At 40.6% G+C, this 18,885-nt stretch overlaps 1 protein-coding gene across 1 annotated transcript in view; it reads right to left on the bottom strand.

The window, feature by feature from the left end:
- NAALADL2 (N-acetylated alpha-linked acidic dipeptidase like 2) overlaps positions 1-18,885 on the bottom strand; it is a 901,987-nt gene that overhangs the window by 25,693 nt on the left and 857,409 nt on the right. Inside the window, exons 14-15 of the mRNA XM_043492184.1 lie at positions 15,888-15,981; positions 8,497-8,695 (exon numbers count right to left, since the gene is read on the bottom strand). Of these exons, the coding sequence (XP_043348119.1) occupies positions 8,497-8,695; positions 15,888-15,981 (293 nt within the window). The remainder of the gene's footprint in view (positions 1-8,496; positions 8,696-15,887; positions 15,982-18,885) is intronic.

An 18,885-nucleotide genomic window follows, 5' to 3' on the forward strand; every position in this document is an offset into this window, starting at 1 on the left:
AACAGTCAAATACCAAGGGAGGAAAAATCACTTTTGTAGTGGTAATGAGGGTGGCCCATTTCAAACAATTGACAAGGTGTGAGTAACAGTAGGGGGAAATTAGTGTGGTTAAATCAGTTTTTGTAATGACCCATCCACTCCCAGTCTTTATTCAGTCCTAATTTGATGGTGTCCAGTTGGCAAATTAATTCCAGTTCTGCAGTTTCACATTGGAGTCTGTTTTTGAAGTTTTTTTGTTGAAAAATTGCCACTTTTAATTCTGTTATTGAGTGACCAGGGAGGTTGAAGCGTTCTCCTACTGGTTTTTGAATGTTATAATTCCTGATGTCAAATTTGTGTCTATTTAGTCTTTTGCATAGAGACTGTCCGGTTTGGCCAATGTACATGGCAGAGAGGCTATTTTTTGCCTTTGCACTCATTTGTTAGGCTAGGTCAACTATAATACAGTACAGTCAAACTCAAAGAGGCATAAAAATAGAAAAGCTGCAATACTATGTAACCTCTGCTTTGAATCTACCAGCTCCTGGAACTCAGAACTCTAGGAGTCCGACCTTATGCACGACAACAACAACACTCAGAGCCCTCTGACACCATTTCTCAGCATGCCTGGAGTCAGGGATGGGTACAGATTGGACTAGAAACTCTTGGTGAAGCCAATAGGGAGACTTCTGCATGGTGTGATATGGGCAGATGGTCTGCTGAGCCAAAGATGAGCCAGGGCTGCTCAGCCCCTCAGTGGGAGGATGCAGCCTGACTCAGCGGCAGAACCCAAGTTTAGTTTCAGTTTTGAGCTTTGAGTTTGGGAGCTGAAATAGAAGCAGAACAGCCCAGGGAGTCTCTGATTTACTCCTCCGCCCTACAAAAAGAGCCTTTTAACTGCTGTGGGATCTAGTACATGGGAGGAGCAGCTCCAGCCCTGCAAAGTACATAATCCAGAATGGCTGAGATCTGACCCAGCACTAGTTACTGAGACCCAGCCAAGATCTCCACAGGCAAGAGAGGATCCTGCCCTGCTCTGGGGCAAAAACAAAGTAAGAGGACTCCTTTCTGTTCAAGCCAACCAGTATTCACAACACTTGTCTCCAGACTCATCCTCAGCATACTGCCCACATTAGAAGGTACCAGGGAGGGATCTGGAGATTGAGATAAATTGTGAATATTAGAGATTGGGGAATTTGTTGATGTGTTAGTACTTATTAACCCTAACCCTTTCCTTCCCCAAATAATATATTCCTGTTCCCAATAAAGTCTCCTTGTTATACTGTTATTTTTGGGGGGTGTCAATTGTTTGCTGGGGTTTGCTGTACTTCATTGTTTCTCGTGTACTGGGTTTTACACTCCTATCCCAGCAGTGGTAGCATTATTCGTGTTGGGCCCAGTGAGGAGTCACCAGGCATCACCAAAAAGAAGCCAGCCCATTCAAGGAAAGGTGAGAAGCCACAGCAAATAGCAAGCACCAGGAAGAAGACTTGAGTTACACCTTATAGAGGAGGAGGACTATGCTCGATCATTGTGGAAGTGTAAAGAACTGGGGGCATAAAAACTGTCCATGAGAGTTTATATATTCACTGGAATATTCATAGTTTGTAAAACTTCAACAAAACCTGAGTCATTTGGTTGAGGACTTGTATTCAATTTGGAACAATATTTCCCGTCTGCTTTGTTTACAGACACACAGGGTGGTTAAGCACTGGAATAAATTGCCTAGGGAGGCTGTGGAATCTCCATCACTGGAGATTTTTAAGAGCAGGTTAGACATTGTCAGGAATGGTCTAGATAATTAGTCCTGCCACGAGTGCAGGGGACTTGACTGGACGACCTCTCGAAGTCTCTTCCAGTTCTATGATTCTATGATTTCTGGGTTTTTGTTTAAATGCACACACATTTTATTTTAACTTCAATGAAAGGTTTAATTCAGGTTTGGACCAAGATTTGGGATGGTTTTTATTTTGTCTGATCCTCTTTTCCACAATGCCTTGCCATCTTTTTTCTAAGCTAGAAAATAATCTTCAAACTGCCGTGAGATGCTCTTTGTGCAATTAAGTGAAGTATTAGGGAATGTGGCCAAGAATTCTTGGAAACTGTGGTCTTTAAATACAGTGGTGAAAATGCTGAATTCTGGGCCATTAGTGTACATCTTGTTTTCAGGGTTAAACAATCGCAACATGCGAGGTCAGGAAGGAATTTTCCCTCAGGTCACATTGACAATGACCACGGGGTTTTTTCTCCTTCCTCTGCAGCATCAGGGTGTGGGTCACTTGCCAGGATTATCTGGATATATATATCTCACTTAATCATTTCCCTGCCATTGTGGAGGCCTCAGGCACTGGGACACCTCATTCCCTCCTATTCTCTGCCTGTGGCACGACAGTTTAGTCTCCTGTGGGATGTAATACTTTGGTCTCAGTTCCATTGTTGGACTCAGTGTGTAGGCACTGTGTGGTGTTAGTGGCCTGTGATACACAAGAGGTCAGAATAGATGATCAGGTGATCCCATCTGGCCTTAAACTCTATGACTTTAAACAAAAGAATGTGCATATCATGACAGAGAATTCATTAGACCTAATAACAAAAGCAAATATCAGCAACATCTTAGAGCAAGCAATGGAAATCATCCCAACTTGATACAAGAGAGTAGCAGAAACAAACAAATCAGTAACCATCAGACTAACAGGTTCAGTTTACACAGACCGAGGATAACACAACACCGGCACAGTCATCAAAAGATAAGACAAAACATCAGGTTCAACATATTAGGTTCTAAGAGCTCAGAGTCCTGACTCTGCTCCTCTTCCCATTCTGTGGAGCTGCCTTTCCCTCCCACCTCTGACTCAATCCCTTCACTCCCCTCTCACCACAGCAAGCCAACAGCCTTATGTTCCTTTTATTTTATGCCCCCTGCATAAAGAACTTGGACTTCTGCTAACAAGTTCCTGCCCCCCGTTTGTCTTTCAAATGCCATCTCTCAATACTGGATCCTGATCTAAGGGGGTTGGGCTCAAAACCCATCAGCTGGGGAAGTATGGCTTATCAGGCACACATGGTGTAAGAGATCAAAAGGGCACATGAATGGAATGTTTTCAAATTTCATCATTAGATAGGGAAAAGAACAAACTAAGTAAAGTTAGAAATGACTCCCGATACTGAGAAGATACAAAGACCTTGTCACTTTTATGAACATCTGCAAAGCCACCTCATTGTCCTCCTTCCAATCCCTCCTTCAAATTCTCATTTGTAATGATGCCTAAAAGCTTAACAGCTAGGCAACAGGTGTGCAGCGATCATGGCCTATCATACTGTCCAGTACCGTTTCATTGTTTCCTTGTGCTCCCCTTCTCTTCATCCCCATGCTCTCTCTTGTCTTATATTTAGATTGTAAGCTTTGGGGCGGAGATAATCTTTTTTATTATGTGTTTTAATCGTGCCTAGCACAATGGGGTCCTGATCCATGTCTCAGACTCCATGCTGATATTCAATTCATTATTATTAATAATAAAATAATGACTCAAAAATAAAAAAATCAAGAAGGCAGAACTGCACAGCAAAAACTACAATAAAAAGTACATTGGAAGAAAGAAAGTGGGTAGCTGAAAGGAAGGAAGGAAACACAGGATATGTACACATCATACATTCAAGAGAATAAAAAAACATTCAAATAACCATCAATTTACAATATAAGGGCAGATTCAATTATAAGAACAGGAAGAGAGATGGAAAATATCCGGTAGCTTTCAAACCTTGCCCTTCTTGATGATAATATCACAGTGGAAGAGGAAGGGAAAATATCCAGTTTAGGATTAGGGAATGGAGAACTGATTCATATAAAATTTTAAAAAATGAATTTTTCATCCAAAACACAAATCAAACTTGAAAATAACCTTTTGTGAGGGAGGAAAAACTTCCTCACCCTATTATTATTCATCTCTGTCCAGGTTTCTGGTTAAGACTAGAAGCAGAAAGCCCTAAGATTTCCTGGTAGAAGCTTCTCTTGTGTATTTCCAGTATAGCTGGGACCAGGAAATCTTGAGAGAGCATGTTATTGTGAGATTTTTCAATCAATGTTGCCAGATAATATAGATAATCAAATGATGGTGCTTTCTTAAACTAGACTGAACAGGCTTTTAAGGTTTGCTCATGACAGTTAGTTTATCATAAAGACATAATTACGTATGAAAATGATCAAAAATAGAAGGAACTTGAATTCCATCAGTTTGCTAGAGTTATATGGTCACTCATTATTAATAATTATTTAATTTCATTACAATAGGTCCAACTGACATCAGGGTCCTATTGTGCTAAGCACCTACAGACAGATAGTAAGAAACACTTGCTGCGTCAGACAGTTTACTATCCATGTAGACAAGACAGACAAAGGATGGAACACTATCCCCATTTTACAGATGGAAAACTGGGACACAAGGAGGTTAAGTTACTTTCCAAAGTTTGCCCAGGAAGCCTGTGGCAAAGCACAGCCTAAATGTGTTGAGACTCAGTCTAGTGCCTTAGTCACAAAAGCCATCCTTCCTTTTCAGCTTAGATTCTAGAAAAGAAAAATATAGTATAGCTTCAAAGACCTAAGGATTAAGGATAAACACCAGCCTGCCAATAGTGACTGAGAAATGATGCCTAAACTTCAGTGAATTTTGTCAAGTACTTTGATTGAGCTTGCGAATATGAGTCCAAATGAATATACAGGAAGAAATAATTTTTTCATGAAGAATATGTGCTTTATTGTGCACACACATTCTTCCTTCAAAAGACTGTAAATTACAGTATTTATGGAATCTTAATGATCTAAACACAGTTGGAGCCTGAAGGTCAAGGCTGCAAACTGCATCCTAAATTTCTGTTTACAGATGAAGTAAAGTATTCATTGTGGCACTGCTTGTGCTGCTATAGTTAAAGGTCTGCCAGCGTTGCCATTATAAACCACTATTTCAGAGGTTTATAACTTGCCCATCAATCTTCACACTGGGATGAAACACAGCACACAAGGTCTCAGATGTGGGATTGATTTTTGTTGTTGTTGTTTTCTTTACCAAATTACAAAAAGAAATTCATCTGGTAAATTTTAAAGTTATGACAGCAATAAAATAAAGGTCACTTGTTTCAAATACTTTTTAGTGTTCCTATTGTATAATCCAACTATAGCTTCAGTTTTAAGACAAATTTTGCAGGCCATTTATACATTATTTCACTAGCACTTAATTCTTTAAATAAGGAATTCCCCCCCAGAAATCATTAAAAATACTGCAAATAAAGTTGCATAAGTGGGTTAACATTTCCCTCCCCAAAGGAAGCTATGGTGCATCTTGTTATTCTTAAAACAAACAAACAAACAAACAAACAAATTAGATTTCTAGTTGTACTGCCTGAGTCTCGTTTACACTAAGGGTACATCTAAAGCTGGAGGATCAATTTAAAATGGACGTACATGCTAGCTTTCACAGTGCAGTACAAATAGTGCAGCCACGGTGGTGCAGGCTGGCTGCGCGAGTATATACCTATGTTATCAGATGGGATTGTACATGGGTGGCTATCCCACACCACTATAGTTACACTGCTATTTTTAGCTCATTATCTCAATCAAAACTAGCTTGTGTATGTCTAACTGAGCGGGAAATTACACTTAAAGCTGCAGTATAGGCAGCCCTGGCTATGTATATACTATGTATATGTATATATATGTATATACTGCCCTGGCTATGTATGGGGGCTTTAAAGGACGCGTACATGAAATTTACTATTTACTTAGTGTGAATGAGAATCAGGCCTGTTGTGTAAGACACCTCCCTTTAAAATGGTTTGACAAGAGTCTTAGTCAAATAGCATTGTGGGATTCCATGTTATTGTCTCTTAGTGGCCCTGGATCACATTTGCTTAGTTTCCAAGGTGTATCAAATGGGGGTCTGTCCTGGGTCCAGTCAACTAGTCAACATTTTTATCAGTGATCTGGATAATGGAGTAGAGATTATGCTTATAAAATCTGCAGATGACATGAAGCTGGGAGGAGTTGCAAGCACTTTGGAGGACAGGATTAGAATTCAAAACAACCTTGACAAATTGGAGAATTGGTCTGAAATCAACAAAATGAAATTCAATAGAGACAAGTTCAAAGTACTACACTTAGGAGGAAAAAAAATCAAATTCCTACAAAATATAGAATAACTGGTAAGGCAGTAGTACTGCAGAAAAGGACCTGGTGGTTATAATAGATGACAAATTGAATATAAATCAACAATGTGATGCAGTTGCAAAAAAGGCTAATATCATTCTGGGGTGTATTAACAGAAGTGTCATGTAAGACACGGCAAGTTATTGTTCCATACCAGTACCAAGTAGAGAGGTCTAAGTCAGAGTACTGTGTCAGTTCTGCGTGCCATACTTTCAGAAAGATGCAGACAAATTGGAGAGAGTCCAGAGGAGAGCAACAAAAATTATAAAAGTTTTAGAAAACCTGACCTATGAGGAAAGGTTAAAAACTGGGCATGTTTAACTTAGAAAAGAAAAGACTGATGCGGGACCTGATAAGTCTTCAAATATGTTAAGGGCTATTATAAAGAGGATGGTGATCAATTCTTCTCCAGGGCCATTGGAGGTAGGACAAGAAGCAATAGGCTTAATCTGCAGCAAGGGAGATTTAAGTTAGATATTAGAAAAAAACTTTTAATTAAGCAGCGCTATAGATTTCCAAGGGAGGTTGTAAATCACTGTAATTGGAGATTTTTAAGAACAAGTTGGACAAACACCTGTCAAGGATGGTCTAGGTATATCTAGTCCTGCCTCAGTGCAGGGGGCTGGACTAGATAAGCTCTTGAAGTGCCTTCCAGCCCTACATTTCTATGATTGTGTGATCTCCACCCTATTGTGAATTGCTGTCTACTTAGGAAGGCAGGATTATTTCTTAGATCAATTTCTGTAGATTGGAGGATTGTGAAAAGTTAAAATATACATTTTACTTCCATAAGGAGCAATTACATCTTATCAAGGAATACAAGATGATAAACATTGCAAGGATATGAAAATAAGGAGAACACAATATGACCCAATGGAAGTGTTTCTCACTATCCAGAGTTTAGACATTTCCTATTTTTAAAAAATTAATAAAAAGTACACATTTATATTGGGACAGATGCACCAGAGTGTTCTTGTGATGAAAATACAATCACCCATTTGAAGGGGTTTATAAAGCCAAGGATATAACTGTTTTGTGATGTCAGAGCAACTCAGAGCAGCCAGTGAGTACGTCTAAATATGGTCTACCAGTCATTCTTTGGTGAACATCTTCTTTCATGCCACAAGCTCAACTACTGTGAGAATGACATTGATTGGTCCCACCAGAAATTTTACTCTTCTGTTAATATCCCCTTCATTATAGCTATAGGACTGATTCATTTTCATTCTAGGCTCCCCCCACAATCTGCTTTTCTTATATGGTTGCACCTGTTTCATACCATCCTCAATCCTTGGAATAATCTTCTTAAGTACCAAGCTTTCAACTCTCCTCCAAATCCTCCCTGGAGGACCCAAACCAAGGCTCATCTTGGAGCAATTAAAGGGAGGAAGACAGAAAAAGAAAAACATTTCCCATCTATTTCATGTTGAGAAAACCATAAAACAACATGATCACTACTGAGCAGGACTTAAATCCTAAACATTTGGATCTGGAAAGTTGCTTAGAACTATTTTAAAATAGTATGATGGGAACAGTCAAATGGTTGCCTTTAACCAAACACATTTTTTTAAACCAACAAGGAGTACAAATTTCTCCAATTACCAAGTCAACTCTGGAAGCTGAAGTGAGGAAGGCTCATTCTTCCTTCTCTAGAAGATGAAAAGTGGACTGCTTGAGCCATTTAAAACTAGCCTGGACAAAGCACTTTAATATTCAATAGGGAACAATTTAGGTAAAGGGGAGATGAACTAAATGCCCCCAAAGCTCCAAAACGCTAGTTTCTATGAGGGGGAAGTTATGGAAGATGACTGACTAAAGCCCTACCATTCAGACCAAGGTCCTATCTTTGTCCTACTGAAAGTACCTAGACAAGGAAAGATAAATGAGCATACAAATACACATTTTATATATATCACTTTGCTTAATCTTCTGTAAATCAGTGTTTAAATTTTTTTGTAAAGTTTTTAATAAAACATTGAGAAGCATGTCAAATACCATTAGATTTCAAAATATTTTTTCTTTTGAAAGCTTACTGTACCATCTAACATAAATATCTGTCATGCTGCTTGAGTTCCTATAGCACAGAACATCTTGTTAGCAGTGATGTCATGTCAGAAATGTTACAAAGATGCACTCTAATTACCTCCTGCACTGGTATGAATTTAAATTTTTTGCTGTAAGGATGTTTTTTTTTAATCTAGCTTTTATCTTGGATTCTCACTGAGACTTTTAAAAGAGGCATGACAGTTTTGAAAGCTAAGCAATGTGAGATTATTATTTTAGTTGGAATAAATCAATGGAGAACATACTGAACATCCTACCTGTAAAACCCTGGAGGAGCTTGTTGAACTAAGAAGTTTTTCTCCAGACCTTGGAGAACATCATTAAGCATTCTCATTCGGATAGGAGCTCTTTCCTTGGGGTCATTAGCTGGACGCATCTCATCTGACTGGAATAATTCTGCACTGTCTCTCAGTCTTGAAGCCATTGCCAGCAACTGACGAGCGTCTAGTTGGTCACCTAGTAATGATAGCAGAAAGATACAGGTCTGTAAATGATTCAAAAGGCAATAATTTATTGCTGTTGTCAATAAAATAACCTATACTTCTTAAAAATGGCCAAGTTGTCTTAGGCTGGAACAAAGGCATCCCTGATGGAGTTAAATCATGGATCAATGGAGCCTATAATCTATTTCAGATGTATAGTAATTTCTGCAGCAGTACCAACTTGTGCAGTGATCTCTTAAAAATCTTACAAGCTAAGAAGAGTCAGATCTGGCCAGTATTTGGATGGGAGCCCTGCAATGAAAACTTAGTTCTGCAAGAAGTGATGGTTAAATATCAGTAGCTGCAACGGATCCAGTGCTGTTAGATACTGCTTCTCATGCTACAGATTCTCTCTCTTCAATATGTATGTATTAGTCTACTGAATCTGAAAACCTAACCCTATAGTATATAAGCACCAGCTCCTGCCCTTTCACCTTTTCTCCCTTATAAAAAGCATAAAATCATACACACCAGAGCAAGAATTTACTTGAATTCCATCTCTCATCTTAGAATACTAAGCATACTGAAACTTTGTAGCCCATAAGGCTATCTTGCCTTTATTATATCCAGCAGTCATGCAAGAAACCTATAGGACTGTATCCTGTAAGACATTAGCTTCAGCAGTTAGCATAACGCTTGAGGCCTATAAACTTTGGCACAGATAAATGGCCAAACCTTAACCCCTACGTTTGAGGAACAGAGTGCGAGGGGGAGTTTTGTCCATAATGATACCAGCCAATGACAGACACCTGAGCTAACACCAGCTTTTGGAAAGTTTTGGAAAGAACATCCAACCACAAGAATGCCATGGCAACGAATTGACATATATGATAATAAGTTGAAATCATGAATATACTAACTATAGAAGGACATCCCAACATTAGTAGGGTGAGGAAATACAAATAAGGAAGAGGAGAGAAACCCCTACTGGCACTAGACATGGTGGCATCAGTATAACATATTATGAAAGCTGTGTCCCAGCCTGTGTGTAGTAGGGGAGAAAGAGAGATGTGGCCCTTGAGAGGTGCCAGAATGACGGCCGCTGGTGGTGATGATGGGGAAGATAATGGCTAACATTTTGGGTTGTTCTGCAGGGGATGGTGTGAGTGCGGATGTTCAGATGTACTTTCTGTATTATCTCTATCTACTGAATTAGAGTGTTTTTGACTTCGCTAAATGTATTAATAAATTATTGTAACTATAGAAGGTTTCCTATAATGTGAGTGTTGCAGCTGTGCACATCGGGGTTCCCAAATACATATTAATTTTAATAGTACTGGGCCTGATCTTGGGACAAGAACCTGTCAACCCTCACAGCAATAACTGGGAATTCTTAAGTAATCAATAAATATAAATATAATTAATAAACTATAGATCGGGCTACAACTTCTTAAAGGTTAATCACATTTATAGAAGGGGTTTGAAATGATTCCTCCAAGTTCAAACTGTACCAGTTAAACTGTAAGTAAATGCAGACTCTGTTAACACTTAAAGGGATATTTAAGTGTTATACTCCAATTACCTCAGTGTTTTCAAAATTATTAACACCACAGTGAAAGTTAACCTGGCCTGATATTTGCAGCCGACGGAGAAATCGAACAAATGAGAGCTTATACCAATGCACAGCCCAGATTCAGTTGAGATTGTTCCTGATTTACAGAGAAGGGAGAAAAAAATGAGATGCATGAATTGGAGGGTATTCTGGGTTGTGGAGTGTATTCTGACCTGCAGTGCTGGTGAAGGGTATGCTCTCCTCTTTGTGTATGCACAGATCCCAGTAAGGGCTCACAGAATCAACAGTGTTCTGGTAAGAGCAAGATCTCCCTGGCCTATTAACGATGGGAAATGAAACCAGCAACTCAAACTTCAACAAAATGAAAGACAAGGCAAATTTATGGTTAGAATTGGTTCCTTTTAATTTTGAAATATTTAGGTCTCTGCAGAGTGTGTATGATAAGGCCTAGCTTATGTCAGTTAGAGCCACTTTAGGGGGAATTCTGGAAAAAAAATCCCTTCTTGAGTTCCAAGCAGTGAACAGAGATGTTACACCCTGTCCAGCTCTCCTTCCTCGGCCAGCAGTGGTAGCCATGGCCCCTCCATCTTCATGCCTACTTTTGGAGCACCCAGGAGAAGCAGTAAAAACACAAGCAAAAGAGGAATGATAAAAATCCCCTACCCATATCAGCAAAAGTGCAAGGACCATATACAAGTAATGAAAGTTATCAAACAATCCAATGGAAGCATCATGTCTAGCTAAGGATATCCTTACATATTCCATGCATAATAGATGGACTATGAATGTGTGATCCTTGCAGTCTTGCCAGCATGGAAAGGTTAAAATTCACTGCATTAGAAACATCTATTTAGTTTCATCAGCAGTGTTTATATATCAAGCAGCATGCAATATTTAAAATTGTCATTCTTAATATAATACAAATGATTGTGCATATCAATCAAGCCTCTCCAACAGTGAGTGTGAGTTTAGGGGAATAGTTCATCATTCTGTATCTGGAAATGAGGCCATGTAGACCGCCCTTTTTAACATAAAAACAAGGGAATGCTTACACTGGAATTTTTTGTTTTAAAACTATGTGATATGTATTTTGCCCTCAAACCCACTACATTTCATATAAAATGATGAGCTATATATACTGTGTGCATCACAACTAAAACTGCACTCATATGAAACAAACAATTTATTTAATAGTCTCTCGTAAAACCTTTATTTATAGATATTGAACTCATAGGGAATTATAAGGGCATGAGAAATCATGTTATCCTAAGACAGTGGACTTCACTGATGGGACAAAGTGTGATTTATGTTATATATAAACACAGAGGCTGAAACTGGAAGGGCAGATGATTCAGAAGAAAAGGATGTGTTAACTAATATCATTTTAAACATCTCGTGACACCACCCTAGAGAAAAGAAAAAAAATTACAAGTGTTATTTCACTTAAGGGAAATCAAGGACACTTTATTATTCTACATTTTCTATTCTTTGTGCTGCAAACTCCAGTATGAATCATGATGAATCATCTAGCTAGTTATTTAAAGTTGTTAAACAAATAAAAATGCAGGTACCAGAAAGAGACTTGCATTCTGTTGATCACTGAATTATACAGCTGACTTTCATTACACATGGTGTATGTGGATTTTATTCAAAGATAGGTGACAATGGATATTTATTCTAGACAGCTGGATTGCGTGTAATAATGTTTCTCTTTAAACGATTGCTCTTATAAAAAGGTAGTGGTGGAGGTTTAAGTATTTAAAAATTACATTTCTGCCCTCTGACAGTAATACATTTCCTCAGGACCACTTGGAAGAGCACGACTGGTCACAAGCAAATCAACCAATTAGCAAAGCCCCTTTGACATGGATGTTTGTGAGAAACATCTGATTTGTTCTGTGACTGGCTAGAGTCTGCAGGACCAGTTAGGGTACATTACTATCTTGATGTTTAGAAGATTTTGCGCATTTAGAAAATCTTCTAAAAGCATCTCTATAAGTCTTCTAAATATAAATCTTCTAAATGGTTTTATATAGTCATCAGTAAACCTCAAAGAACTTTACATCATCCCCATTTCACAGATGGAAACCTGAGGCACAGAGGTGAAATGACTTGCCCAATGTCACCCAGCAGGCCAGTGGCAGAGCTAGTAGTCCCAGTCCAGTGGTCTTTCCATGAGACCACATGGTTGCTGTGTGATTCCTCAGTGCCACTTCTCCTTCCTCTATATTTTGCTACAATGGAATGGGAATAATGGTCATGCTTGAAATGTTTACAGTGTGTGATTACTAACAGGGCTGGTGAGAGAAATCTCGTCCCTGCTCTATGTCTCAAAACATTAACAGTTTTATTACATGACTGCTATAGTAACAAAGTGTGAAAGAAGACCTGTGTCTGTCTCTCCTTCTCCACCCTGCAACATGTAGCCCACCCACCACTTCCAGCTCCCCTTTTCATTCTCATCCCATTAAGCCATTAACTGGTACTACAGACACCATCAACACGTAAGAAGTTGTTCCTTGCTGTCTCCTGCCCTATGCTGCTGCATACACACATCACAGGCTGCAGTTTACTGGAGGGCCGCACGCTACATTGGTTATATAGCCCAAGCTGCACACTGAGGTGTCTCACTCCCACTACCCACCTCCATTTGCTGCTGTTTTCCCCAGGCTTCTCCAGCCATGGCTCAGGTCCACTCAGTCCATCTCCCCTCCAAACTGGGGTCCTCCCACAAACGCTGGCCAGTTCTCCCTGCCACACAGGTCCTGTTGGGATCCAGGAAGTGGGCGGGCAGAAGCTCGCCTCGCAGCGGACCACCAACTCGATCCCAAGATCCAACTACCACACAGGTGATAGGCATCTTAACTATTCATTGTCTGGATTTCAGATGTTGTTACCTTCTTTCCCCCCCCCCCATCCCAGATCCCAGCTTGCATGGAAGGACAGGGACAGGAGCTCAGACTCTCCAAGAGAAGCAGGGTCTCTCACATCCCACAACACACAGTACGCAGGGAGAGGGACTGCAGAGAGGTAGGAAAACGTCAGATCCCAGCGCAGACATGAGGGCGAATTCAGGGCTGATTTATGCACTCCTAACCCCCAAATTTTCTCTGTGACCCCTCACATTCTCCGACCCCTCCCGTGCTCTCTCCTTTCACTGCCTCTAATCCCTACCTCTTTTCCTGACCACTCTTCCCTCCCTTACCACCCATTTGCATTTACCTCCCTCCCCTGTACCCCATTCCAAGCTGCAGACACAAACCCCTCTCCCGCATTCCCACCTTCTCTTGCATCCCTACTCCCCTCCCAGTGAGCATTCCCACGTGTTATTTTCTTTTCAAAAATAGTTTCGGCACCTTCTGAATATGCTGCTGTATTCAGATTACATTTCCCCAAAACAAAAATGTCCCTTTCATAGAGGCACTGGAACTATGCCTGCTTTTTTTACTTGAGATTTCTGCCCTTGGTTGAATTTCAACTCACAGGGCTGGATTCATGCTCAGATTCAATGACCATAACATAACCTCAGTCACCCAGGTTATGCAATGTAGAGGTAGTTTTCCAGAGAGCTGTATCTTGGGAACAACTTGGTGAAATGACCCCAAATTTGGATCACTAACAATCCTGTAGCCCCATGATGCACATCATATTTCAAGGCAATATGATTAACTATGTGGATTTTACAGCACTTAGAACAGTCCGTCTTTAAACAGAAAGCTGGTTTTAACCTTAACTATACCAGAACTGGAGTACTTGTGGCACCTTAGAGACTAACAAATTTATTAGAGCATAAGCTTTCGTGAGCTACAGCTCACTTCATCAGATGCATTTGGTGGGAAAAAAACAACAACAAAAAAACAAAAACAAAAAAAAAAACCCAGAACTGTCATTCTGCTACAATACCTTTACTAACGGCAGAATGTCAGCAGATTGTGTCTTTGGACGGCTTAAGGGAAGGTGATGGTGTCTCATGGCAAGGACAGATGTTTCTCAGCATTACAACCATGCCTCGCGTGGCAAGTGCTTGCCATATTTTGCACATCTATGAGCACCAAAGGAGACAGCTCGGATGATGGAGGTGGTCAAGAAAGGCCCGCTGATAGGCATGGGCAAAGGTGGCAATTGCTTAGGGGCCCATATGATTTTAAAGGGCACAGGGAAAAGTTCCCTGTAAGCTGTGTGGCATCGCAGCAGCCTATTTAGTGCCGTGCAGGCACTCAGGGAACCCACCCAGGGCCTGGCCCCCAACCTGCTGTGGCGGCCCAGACCTGCCGCAGCTGGGGCACCCCTCCCCCAGCCCCAACTCTGCTGCGGCCTGGAACTTCTGTGGCCGGGGCAGCCCAGCCCGGACCCAGGCATGGCCAGCCCCAGCCCGGACCTGCTGGGGCCATGGGGAAGGGTGCCTATTCTGCAGCCCCAACCCTGGAGCTGCCAGAGCAAGAAGAAAGAAAAGGAGGACTTGTGGCACCTTAGAGACTAACAAATTTATTTGAGCATAAGCTTTTGTGAGCTACAGCTCACTTTATTGGATTTTCTTTTTGCGAATACAGACTAACATGGCTGCTACTCTGAAACCTGTCATTACAGCAGGGAGAGGCGCCTCTCTCCTCGAACCCAGGTGCTGCTGTGAGGTGAGAGAGCTGGGGGGCAGTACTCTCTCCCCGATGTAGCCTCAGCGCACCCTCCTGCACCCAAACCCTTCATCCCCGGCCCCACCCCAGAGCCTGCACCCTGAGCCGGAGTCCTCATCCCCCGCACCCAACCCAGCTTGACCTTTGTAACAAAAGGTGCTCCTTCACAACCATTTGCCTCTAACACGTATCCCTTTCCAGGGCCATGCACTCCAGTTCAATCCTTTGTGAATGCTCCAGGAAACCATCCTGCCACACTTTTGCCTTTGCAGCCCTCTGTTGGGATGAATTCACTAGTACCGGGAACATATCCTCTTCTCTCCCCACCTCAGTTGGAGACATCTGCCTCTCTATGGGTGATAATTCCCCTGTATGTGTAGTCCATGATGTAGCAAGTGCTAAGGGAAATCTCTACTTTCCCGGTATAGGAATTGTCTTTTTCCCTTCCCTCAGCCTGTGATCCAAACCCACAGACCAAGGTCATTCAATTTCAAGCACAGCGCTTTCAGGATCTAACTGATAAATCAACTCAAAGAAATTATTCAACAGTACATTATCCTGCTTCCTATTGGCTGTGAAAACAGAGGCAAGTTGGAGTGATCTGCTGCCAATGTGAACTAGTGTAATAAATAAACAAGCAAGATGGCCACTTATCAAATGGTGAAAGTTACAGAGCCTAAATGGCTGTGAAGTTCAGAGTCCCCTTCCTGGTTGTACTGAATGTAGCATTAAATGGAAAGAAAATCTTGCAGCTCAGTCATGGAGGTTGCTTATCTTTGACAGTAATTATGAGATTTTAATACTAATTATTGATTAATCTGTTTTAGTAAGATCAGAAGAAATGTAAACAATTTATCCTATATTAAACTAAAATTATGTTTCAGTCAACATCATAGAAAGACACTGTTTGAGTAATAAAATCAGCAAGTATTGTTTACTCTGAAACTGAGAATCTCAGTATTGAAATGTAGTTGAACCTTTTTTTATGTTAGCTCAGATTAGTCTTGCTCGAACAAAATTACCTTTAAGCCTGTTCTGAACTTCTAATGCGATGTCCAGGGCATTAAAGGGCAGAACCGGTTCACTGGCAATTTGCAAAGTCACCTCTCCCGTTAGCTGAAAGAAATCAAAAGAGATTAAATAATTTCTAACCCATTTAATACTCAGCATTTCGTTTGGAATACCAGATAACTTCATTATATTGGTCTGTCAGGGAAGCTGAATAAAACACACATCTTTTTAAGGACAAACTGAAAACACACACACACAACACCCGTTATTAACCAAATAATTCCAGTACAAAAATGTATAAAGAGATTATAATTTATGACCACGTCTATTCAGTGCTTTCCTATAGCAGAGGATACTATTGGAGATTTTTTTACAAAAAATATCTTCTTGTATTTCTAAAAGTAGGAAGCAAATTTAAAATGTTCTTTTTTTTTTAAACTGCAGACAGGTGAACTACTAAAACACTAAGAGCTGGATCCAAAACTCAATGAGGTCAAAGGGAATTTTTTCCACAGACTTTTACAAGCTTTGGAGCAGACTCTTAGCACAGAATCACATGAATACAAAGAAACTGAGCTGAGAACTCACAGCGTCTAGGGAGTATATGATGGCTCGACATGAATAACAGCTTAAAGAAGGTTTCAGAGTAGCAGCCGTGTTAATCTGTATTCGCAAAAAGAAAAGGAGTACTTGTGGCACCTTAGAAACTTACAAATTTATTTGAGCATAAGCTTTCGTGAGCTACAGCTCACTTTATTTATATAAATCTCCCCACTGTATTTTCCATGGAATGCATCCGATGAAGTGAGCTGTAGCTCACGAAAGCTTATGCTCAAATAAATTTGTTAGTCTCTAAGGTGCCACAAGACCTCCTTTTCTTTTAGCTTAAAGAAGGTGTTCTGACCCCACATCTGTTGAAAAATCCCAATAACTTACAGATCAAACACCCTGTCCCTGTGATATGGAGGTCTCAGTCCAGCTACAAGTGGACAGTAACCCATGTCACAAATTTCATTACTACACATGGCACTTTTGTCGGCAGTCTCAGAGGTGAAGTCAAGGACTGAACGGGCTTTGGGGGGCAACGCCTCTCATCTACACGAGGTAATCTCTCGGGCTCAAGACAATACCAGGGCAGTGTGTGGAAACTTGCTTTGTTGCTGCACTGTACCTATCCTGTGATGAAACAGGATTTCAGTCTCCAGGGCCTTCAAGCCCATCACCATTCATGAGCACTAAAAATACACTGACAAAAACCTGGTGGGGGGGAAACACTCACTCATCTCCTTCATCATGTGGCATTGCAAAGAAAGCAGCAGGGCTATGCTCCAAGACGCAGGGAAGACTACAGGTAACGATGGCAATGATGAGAAAAATGTGGATTGCACGGAATCATATTGTACAATACTTTAAAAGGCAGCAGAAGGCATTGATATAATAAAATGTACCTTCCAGAAATCTAGAGGCTGAAAGTAGCATTCTAATTCTGCAATACAAAGAGGTTGGGGAAAGACAACAGTGCTAACTGAGATGAGAAACAATATTGGAGGAATTGAAAAGAAAACATTATTCTCCGCCACACTCACCCCCAATAACAGAGAAAGATGAAGCAACAAACCCCCTCCCCACCAAAAAAAAGTCTTTATGGAAAGAGAAGATAAATGGAACCCCAGCAACATAGCTACAAAAAGCACTAAAAGAAATATTGTCTTTGACCTGCCTGCTGACTGATTTCAGCACGGAGATAGAAGGAGCACATTGTACATCAGCCTGAAACTCACATCCAAGCAGAGCCCTATTGTGAAGCTATTAAGATTTACACCTAAAGAAATAATACTGCAAAAGGCACAGAGAAAGAGAACTATCATATACTGAGGAAGAACAATGGGAAAAATAGATGATATACCAGGACTTCAGCAGGGAAACTGGAGAACAGAGGCAGAACTGTAAGGAAGGGGTGGAGGAGAATGTCAGTGTTAAAAGGTATGGAGTTCTAGTAGCTGCATAGATATTTTGACTCTAAATTAGGACACCTCTATCCATAACATACCAATACTTGGAGGCCATTGAAAATTTTTTTTTCAATGCACATATTCAGATAGGAAAGTTTTTGAGTAAAAAACATTGGGAAATGCTGCTTTTTGTGAAATATCATGGAGGTGCTATGGAAGAGAAGTAGCACAAGAAAGGAAATTCCCAAATGCAGCAGAAATCTACAAAAATCAGGCTTCCATTATGGGTGCTGAGCACTTCAAAGTTCAGCCCTAAACTCTGATCTCAAATGGTCAAAGCCTGCAAATCCTTCCTTGTACGAATACCACATGTGAAATGGACTCAGTTGCCCTAAGAAAAGGAGTACTTGTGGCACCTTAGAGACTAACAAATTTATTTGAGCATAAGCTTTCGTGAGCTACAGCTCACTTCATCGGATGCATTTGGTGGAAAATACAGAGGGGAGATTGATATACACACACAGAGAACATGAAACAATGGGTTTTATCATACACACTGTAAGGAGAGTGATCACTTAAGATGAGCCATCACCAGCAGCGGGGGGGGAGGGGGGAGGAGGAAAACCTTTCATGGTGACAAGCAAGGTAGGTTATTTCCAGCAGTTAACAAGAACATCTGAGGAACAGTGGGGGGTGGGAGAAATAACATGGGGAAATAGTTTTACTTTGTGTAATGACTCATCCATTCCCAGTCTCTATTAATTAATTTAATAAATTAATAAAATAAGTTAATTTAACTTAGGCTTGAATAGAGACTGGGAATGGATGAGTCATTACACAAAGTAAAACTATTTCCCCATGTTATTTCTCCCCCCCATCCCACTCCCCACTGTTCCTCAGATGTTCTTGTTAGTACATCCTTTTCTTTTTGCGAATACAGACTAACACGGCTGCTACTCTGAAACCTGTCAGTTGCCCTAATCACACGTCGACATGTATAAGTTGTTGGGGAGCAACATGGCTCCAGATCCACTACCCTACTAAATGAGAATGAACC

This window comes from Dermochelys coriacea, chromosome 9 (assembly GCF_009764565.3).
Source record: "Dermochelys coriacea isolate rDerCor1 chromosome 9, rDerCor1.pri.v4, whole genome shotgun sequence".
NCBI lineage: Eukaryota > Metazoa > Chordata > Testudines > Dermochelyidae > Dermochelys > Dermochelys coriacea.